Genomic DNA, 9,158 nt, shown 5'->3' on the forward strand with positions numbered 1-9,158 from the left:
AGTGGGCTAGTGCAGGTAACCTAAAGTTTAAAGGGTTAAATACCTAATAGATAAAACTGATTTCTGCTGTTGACAAATTCATTCCTGAAATTTCTGCATAGACGTTACATATCTTAAAACCTATTTGAAACTCATTCAGATCGCATAATCATAGTTACAACCAGTTAAACCATTTATTAATACTTTTAATAAGTGAAATTAGAGGTTGAACTATTAACAATAAAAAAAAGTTATTTATTCTGTACAATTTTAACTTTATAATCAAAACGATTTGTATTTTCAAGAGAGTTCCTGTAGGTTTTAATAAAATTAATTACTATGCAGAAATCTTTGTGAATGAATAACATAAAGAGTAGGTTTGTTTTAAAATGGATTCTATTTTGTTTGAGTTGTGAGGCCATAATTGGAGACTGCTGCTCTTCATGTCCCATACCAATAATGTACTCTAAAAGTATGAAAAAAATGTTGGGTATATTTAATTTTTTTCTAACTATATAAACAGAGCCATTTATTTTAAAATTATTCCTCAGCAGTGAGCTAGAATGGGTCACTGAAACTTGGTAACAAACTACAGAAGTTAATTGGTGGTCGGTGGGTAAACTGGGGAAACTCCACTCACCTAAAGTCATCAAGCACTTTTCCTTTTGGCATTAGGGACTAACTGAGGTGACTGAGGTTGGATTAAGATAAAAGAATCTGGTTATTATACCCAATAAAAATACAGATTACGGTACTTTAAAAATTTCTGACTTGTTCCTATTTAAGAGATTATTTATTAAACGAGAATTAGTCTCTTGCACTAACTGCTTAGTCAAATCTCCACCCAAAAATGTCCTGTACCTAATCAGACTGGCACTGAGTTGACTGAGCATTAAGGAACTAAGCCTAAGTGAGAAGTGTCTTGCTCTTATAGGAGGAACCTGAAGAACCAAGTATAACCCCTAAGAGGAGTACCACAAGTTGGATGTAGCTACATTCTAATCAATATTAACTAGCTCTAACATCCAACCCTGCCATTAAAAGACAAGGTGCAGTCACATCTAATAAGCTTACCCTCTTAAGACAGAATGTTCAATTGGGTAGCATGCCTACATGTGTATCAGTTCCATGCATACTCAGCCCAAGCTGCTGCCTTGCAGGAGGAAGAAATGGAATAAAGGGCATGAGGAACCAATCACTCAACCATTCAACCGCAGCCTTGTGCCCTGTAAGTACCTTAGGTATGGTGCTTTTCTGTCCAAAAGGAGCCTGAGTGATTATACAAACTGTTGAGCAGTCACCAAAGGTCCCAAGGAGGTTTCCAGGTAATTGAGGGGTGAATATCCCTTAGGCAGAAAGGTAAAGCTGGTCTGGCATCTCCAGACATCTGCCATCATTACTTGTGCCCAAGAGAAGTTACTCCAAAATGCAAGGAATGGTCCCGTGCCACTGACTTCAGGTCTCACTCAGAATGTGTAACTGTTCACTTTACCAGACAAACTGTAAATCAATTTGATTTGAGAATGAAGTTGAAAAGAATGGGTGTTCCTAGACAATTTTTTGTGCCTGCTAGAACTAAAAGAGGTGCCAAACTCTGACCTAAGAGGTTGGGTCCTTCTTATGTACTACCTAATGACTTGCAATAGCCATTCAAGCATCTCATCTAGATCATCACCAACAAAGTCCTGAAGAGAGTGACCTGAGGAACTCTCATATCATGACAGGAACTAACAGATTTTGGGTTTTGTCCACAACTCAAGAAATAGCAAAAAAGAATTCCCAAGCCTAGGAGTATCAGAAAAAGATAGGAAAGGTCATGCAACCCACCAATATACTTTGTCAAGGCTTTGGCTAGCAGGAAGACAGTCCTAGGTCTAAGATGTCAGTCTGAGGCCTCCCCCTAGGCCTTATACTGTAAGGACTGGGGTATGAGCGACATACTGGCTGGGTGTTAACTGGTTTATTGGTAGTTCCTTACTGAGATAAATGTACAGAATCTTGGAAGATGTTATTGACGCGTGCGAGCGGTAATGTAGCGTCTACACACAGACAGGTAAAACAGACATAAAAGGTTCAGACATCTGTGTTTGTCAGCAGACAAACAGATGGCGATATCAAGAGACATGATTAACATACAGTGATGAAACATACATCAGTGGAAGTGGAAAGGCCAGGAAATTCTACATATGGCCAATTGTTTGAGATTCAAGACAGATTAATGGATACAATGCAGTAGCATAATAAATGTGAAATGGAGAGACATTTGGCGTCTTCACAAACAGAAACACACGTACAGTTTGATACAGAAGATTCGTTGGAACATTATGAGTACATGATTAGAATGCTTGCATGGCAGTGCAAGTAGTGGTGATTGTACATACATTAAGACAACAATGCTTAGGGAGAAACAGACGGAAATATTGTATGGTTGAAATAGCGTTCCTGTACAGAAAGAAAACGAGATGCTGGCTTTGTCCTGTCCACTGCGATGATGACGATTGACGAACACACGAACACACACATGTTTGGAAGAGGCAGCGTCGGGGCTCTTACAAGTACTCTCCCCCAAGACGTGTGTAACGTCTGACTGTTTGGAAGAGACGGCGTCGGGGCGACGGGCTCTTACAATGTTCCCCCCACAAGGGAGGCATCGATGCGGAAATTGTCTTGGCGACAATTGTAGGTGGCTCGAAGGGCTTGGGCTAGGAGCGGGTAGGAGGCTGAAGGGCGGCACCGGCCAGCAGGAGCTCGAGGAGGAGGGAGCTGGTTGAAGCTGGTGGCCGGCTCGAGGGGTGAAGGATGACGGCGGCTGATCCTTGGTAGCCAGCTCGAGAGGGGCGGCAGCAGGCTGAAGGATGACGTGGCTGGTCCTTCGTTGGTCAGCTCGTCCAGTATGAGTGCGGGGGCGGCTTCAGGTTTCCTGGAGGAGGCATCCAGGGCTCCGGTGGTGGAGTGGGTCATCTCGGAGGGTCGGACTTCTACTGAGAACTCAGGAACGGCGGGAAACAGCGAGGCGGCGAATGGTCTGTCGGCGCGTGGGTCGTCATCTTGGGTTGGCCGGGTCCTTCGGGTCACTCCGGGGTCACCAGTGTAAGGACTGGGGTATGAGCGACATACTGGCTGGGTGTTAACTGGTTTATTGGTAGTTCCTTACTGAGATAAATGTACAGAATCTTGGAAGATGTTATTGATGTGTGCGAGCGGTAATGTAGCATCTACACACAGACAGGTAAAACAGACATAAAAGGTTCAGACATCTGTGTTTGTCGGCAGACAAACAGATGGCGATATCAAGAGACATGATTAACATACAGTGATGAAACATACATCAGTGGAAAGGCCAGGAAATTCTACATATGGCCAATTGCTTGAGATTCAAGACAGATTAATGGATACAATGCAGTAGCATAATAAATGTGAAATGGAGAGACATTTGGCGTCTTCACAAACAGAAACACACGTACAGTCTGATACAGAAGATTCGTTGGAACATTATGAGTACATGATTAGAATGCTTGCATGGCAGTGCAAGTAGTGGTGATTGTACATACATTAAGACAACAATGCATAGCGTTCCTGTAGAGAAAGAAAACGAGACGCTGGCTTTGTCCTGTCCACTGCGATGATGACGATTGATGAACACACGAACACACACACGTGTTTGGAAGAGGCAGCATCAGGGCTCTTACAAAACGATGCCTGAATTAGACTGTGGAGGACAAAGAGTCACATCCCACTCAGAAGCCGAAGGCTCCCGAGGAGGACAAGACTGCCTCAAAGAACCACAAGAATCAGGAAAAAGTGCCAAGACTGCCTCCTATCCACTAGTCATCTCAGTGACCAGCAGGGTAAAGCTAGAAAAAGCTTCAACCCGATTATGCTTGCAAGATCTGCTGACCACTAACAAGCTCCAAAAATGAGAAATTTTTTAGGTAATTTGTATTTTTCCTAACTATACAAACCTGAGGTCCTTTACATAAGGAATTACTTTCAAACAAGGTGATTAGGTAGGGCGGGAGTACCGCCTGCCTGGATGTAAACATTCCAATTTACCTTTTGACCCGGGTAACAGATTGAGGAGTGGCCATAAAACTGTAAGGGACCTCAGATTTGTATTGTTATGAAAAATACAAATTGCTTAAAAATTTGTCATTTGGTAAACATAGGAAACTAACTTTTCATTTATAATTTATCTAACCAAAATACCTACAAGTTGGTGTCTATTTACCAGTAGTTAACTTTAACCCAGTACTTCGAAAAAGTTTCATATCCACTAATGAGTCACACTCAAACCTCCTCACACTCACTCTGTTAACTCTATTTGCAATTATTTACAGAAATCTCTGCAATCTCCAGCTGTTTTACAATTATCTAATGCAGCAAGGCCTGCATTTTCTTATAGTTATGACAATTTCAACCAGTACAGGTAATTCCCTACTTATGATGGGGCTAGGTTCCAAAAAACCCATCGTTTGCTGAAAAAATTGTATCTCAAATATAGCCTAGCCTACACTAGGGTAATCAGTACCATCTATACATATATGGTAGCCTAGCCTATACTACACAGTATACTCTATACATATACGGTATAGTAATTATTATTGTCAGGCTGTTCATGGCTACGTATAACTAAAAATCGGAAGAGGAGGAGGATGATACAGCCACAAGATCATGAACTCGCTCCTCTTCAGATAGTATTTCTTCTTCTGTTAGTTCAGGTGTTTCAAAATTAAGAGATGTAGGGATCGAGGCTCACATGTCTGGGAAGGGGTGCGGGTGGGGGTAGGGGTGGCGGAAGGCGATGCCACTGGGGTCGTTCTCTTAAAGAAGTATTCCATCGTCGGGTGCTTAGTGTTTTTTTCGTTCTTCATAAATGACTTGGTAACATGCAACAGCGTCTTGATGTGCTCTCTCAACTTTAGCAAACTGTTCCGTGTTCCCATCCATTTCACTCAAAAGTCTGTCCATGTTCAAATGAGGCAAAAACCTCTGCCAGGGCTTTTGTCGTAAACATTCACTCTGGCTCTTCTTCAATTTCTTCTTCCTTCTTCTGCTCTTTTTCTCTCTTCTGCAAGTGCAATTAAATCTTGTGCAGTTAGCTCTACATCTTGCACATCTAAAAGATCTTGGACGTGTTTCTCATCAATTTCTAAATCTAAACTTCTCCCAAGTGTCAAGATCTTTTTATTAATTTCCACAACTTCTTCATCCTTACTGAAACCTTTAAATGAGTTCACATACACTTGTAGCAGATTTTTCCAAACCCCATTCATACATTCTTCTTTACCTCCTTCCACACCTTTCCAATGTTCAACATTGAATTCCTTCCAGAAAGTTCTGAGATCTTTCTCCTCTTTATCCGTAGCCTGAACAGCCTGAGCAAACATGTTCAGAAGATAATAGGCCTTGAACGTAGCCACAGCACCCTGGTCCATGGGTTGTATGAGAGAAGTTGTGTTTGGTGGCAGAAACACAACTTTTATGTTCTCGTTAATATCTCCGATGTTCTGAGGGTGGCCGGGAGCACTGTCTAGAATCAGCAGAATTTTGAAGAGGATTTTGTTTTCCCCACAATAATCTTTCACTTCTGGAATAAAGCAATGCACAAACCAGTCTTCGAACAGCATTGCAGTTATCCATGCTTTCTCATTATGATGGTAATGCACAGGAAGCATATTCTTGTCGATTCTCTTTAATGCCCTTGGATTTTTGGAGTGATAAATCACGAGTGGCTTAAGTTTACACCCAGCCACATTTCCCCCAAGCAGGAGAGTCAGTCGATCTTTGTATGCCTTAAACCCAGGTATCATTGTTGCTTCTTTATGGATGTAGGACTGCTGAGGCATACGCTTCCAATACTCCTGTTTCGTCGACATTAAAGATTTGCTCCGGCAGGTACCCTTCATCTATGACGATTTTATGCAAAACATCCTTAGATTTAGCAGCTTTTCGGCATCAGCAGCAAGTCAGCTGACGCTGACTTACTGCTTCACCGCTAATTTTCACACTATGAAAATTATGATGGTTTTTGAAGCGATGAAACCATCCAGCACTTGCTACAAAACTTTTGTTGTGGTTATCATATTTTTTCTTCAGTTCATTGAAAAGCATGCAAGCCTTTGTTTGAATGGTTAAGAGGCTGAGTGGCATACGCTTCTGCATCTGGTCCTCCATCCACGTGACCAGTAACTGCTTCATTTCTTCCAAGGGCCCTATCCTCTTCTTTGATATAACTGTCAAATGAACTGAAGCACATGCCTTTACAGCGTTCATTATCCGTTTCTCGTCTTTAAGGATGGTGGATACCATCGACTGCGATATATGCTCGTCACGTGCGATTACCATGATGGGCTTTCCAGCAGCACGCTGGTTGATAATTTTCATTTTCTGCCAGAGTGATAGACTCCCTCTTCTTTTTTGCACTACCAGCAGGAGACACACTTGGGTGTTTGGCAGACATACTGATACAAATTTGAGTTTTAGAGTTTACTTACAAACGCACAAAAATCGCACACGAACACTGACCTATTTTAGCTTCCTACACAACAAGAGCAAGTGAGGTCGGCTCAATGAGTTAATGTACCTATTCCAGCCTCTCGGGCCAATGTATCATACACCGCATGCTGCCTGATTGTACGCTGTTGCCTGCGCCAGTTGCCCGCAAATTTAAAAAATACTGTACTTATTTTCAAAATATTATTGTATGGGTATTACCTGCTAACCCCATCATAAAAGCGAATTATCGTAAGTCGAATTATCATAACTCGAGCACTACCTGTGATACAGAATTACTCATCATCAAAGGCAGTCTTTTATAATACTGTAAGCCCCTGGAATGACCAGATTTCAACACACCAGCAAATAATGTCAGCTACTCAAACGTATTGTCATATGCATGGGGACACATTTTCTGGCAGTTCTTTCCTTATATTATTTATTTACTATCGGTTCTTTTTATGGCTAAACTACAAACATATGGAAGCAGAAACAATTGGACTGTAACTCAGTCCTCAAGGTCAATCTGAAATAGATATGAGAGAGTCAAGGGTAAGAGAGGATTATATTAATGAAATAAAATAAACAAAAATAAATATCAAATAATGAAAAAGTAAATATTTTAATAAAAAAAGTTAAAAGTCATTAGGGGGGGAGACTTGCATGATTTGTTAAACAGATCTGCAGATCTTTAGAGTCCAATTAGCCCAAAACACCACACCAAAGCTGAGAGCATGGCCATATGACTTACAGCCTCACTTCAGGGGTGAAACCAAGTGTAAGCTCATTCGAAGGCACCAAGACCAGGTGTGGGGAGGTGGAAGTCTCTCAGACAATGTTATGCTCATAAGTGTGATAAATCTCCCAAGATGCCATCCCTGTTCAGCTTACTAAGGCTCTGGAGGAGAAAGGCTATCCAGGCCCATTTGATTCTCAAAAGGATTAACTGGTACCCCCCCCCTCCCACCACAAACAGGGAGGAAGATGCACATTGAGAGGGAGTATGGCTGAGTATGAATGGGTCCTCGTGGTACTTGTGAGCCAAGAAGGGGGATCTGTCTCACATGAAACCACCATTAGTATGTGCATGTGCACAATCTGGGGATCTTGCATGCACCAAGAGAGGAAGCAGCACTGGCTCAGCCAGGTATACTTCCAGAGAAGTGTTGGAGGAAGAGCCAACCCTGCTGCCTATATGCACATGGTCCTTGGACATGATGTTTTGTGGAATTAAGTTGCACATGCTCTATCTTGTGCGCCTTTACAAAAACAACAGGAGGTAGAGTTACTCCTGCTATCTGTGTGCATATGGTCCAGAGACCAGGAACATGTAGTGACTTGCAGTGACTCAAGTTTGAGTGTTCACAATGTTGGATGAGTCAGGAGCAGTCCCCTTGTCCAAGTTGGCTGGTACAGGGAAGCCCATATCAATCCTGCCAACCCAGCCAAGAGCTACACTATCACCCAAAGGTGTTGGAGAGAAAGAAAACTGCTCGCTCCAACCCCTACACGACCTCTTATGAGAGGCCCTCTTGGACTTTCCTCTTCTTCCTCTCTCCCACAAGAGAGAAAAGGGGAGGACAAAGAAGAGGTGGAAAATGAGCTCAATGAAGAGGAGGCCGAGGACAAGGATGAGCATCAAGGATGCTTCTTTCCTTCCCTAACTTGTGCTCAGTTCATCTCCAATGCCAAAAGACAGAAGCAGTGGAGGGTGACTGAGGAGCTTGGATCAGTGCCTCAACAGGGGAGACACCAGACACAGCACTTAATCATCATTCAGAGTGAGTGAGTTAGTAAACATCTCTCCTAACACAAGTAGCCTCACCCTCCTGGACCAAGGAGTGGTAGTACTCACAGAAAATGTAGCATCAGCAGGGAGGAGGGAACTAGTTGGATTCAGCAGTGTCACTGCAGTCCTGTGGAAAGGCCCACCTTTCCTTTCTCTACCTCTTTTACAGGATACACTGGATAGCCTCCATGCATGAAGCTAAAGGGAGTTGACTGTCTGGTCCTACCTCTGAATGTGTGGCTAATGAAGCAAAATGGGCCAAGAGGGACTCTCTCTCAGTGCCTCAACCAAGAGGGACAGCAAACTGGGGAATCATAGGCACACAACCAATGAGGAGCTGTGAGGGTCATCCTGAGAAATGGTGTAACCAGGACTCTGTTGATCACTCGCTTAATCTTGCTGAATGGCAGAAAGGCATCAGCATAGAGATTTTTCCAAGAGCAATGGATGGCATTTTCCAAAGCTGTCCAGGGGTCTGAGTTGAATATAGAATTTAGGCGAAAGGCCAAGCACTGGGACCTACAAGGTCATTCAGCGCTGAAATGGAAATTGACAGTAAAAGGTTTGAAAGGTGTAACAGGATGAAAACCTCGCAGTTGCACTATGAATCTTTAGGAGAGGGTTGAAAGTAAGATGAAAGAGAATATGAAAGGAGGTACAGTAAAAGGAATGAAAGGAGTAGCAGCTAGGGGCCAAAGGCACACTGCAAAGACCTTAAGTAATGCCTATAGTGCACCGCATGAGGTGCACTGACGGCACTACCCCCCTACAGGGCGCCCAGGGGTCTGGAATGGGAAAGCAGCTCACCAATAGAGTTCTATTTAGCCATAGCTTATGGTGAACAAATCCATCAGTGGTGTTCCCAAAACCTCTAAAGTCTCTCAACTATTTGAGG

At 42.8% G+C, this 9,158-nt stretch overlaps 1 protein-coding gene across 1 annotated transcript; it reads right to left on the minus strand.

Moving 5' to 3' along the window:
• Nucleotides 1-5,009: 5,009 nt before the first annotated feature.
• LOC136850431 (tigger transposable element-derived protein 1-like) lies at nucleotides 5,010-5,855 on the minus strand. Its single transcript, XM_067124010.1, has one exon. The coding sequence runs from the start codon at nucleotides 5,853-5,855 to the stop codon at nucleotides 5,010-5,012; it is 846 nt and encodes a 281-aa protein (XP_066980111.1).
• Between the last annotated feature and the right edge of the window lie 3,303 nt (nucleotides 5,856-9,158).

Source organism: Macrobrachium rosenbergii, chromosome 22, assembly GCF_040412425.1.
Source record: "Macrobrachium rosenbergii isolate ZJJX-2024 chromosome 22, ASM4041242v1, whole genome shotgun sequence".
Lineage (NCBI taxonomy): Eukaryota > Metazoa > Arthropoda > Malacostraca > Decapoda > Palaemonidae > Macrobrachium > Macrobrachium rosenbergii.

Excerpts from the sequence above, each read along its gene's own strand:
- LOC136850431 (XM_067124010.1), bottom strand. The coding sequence starts at position 5,855 with ATGTCGACGAAACAGGAGTATTGGAAGCGTATGCCTCAGCAGTCCTAC.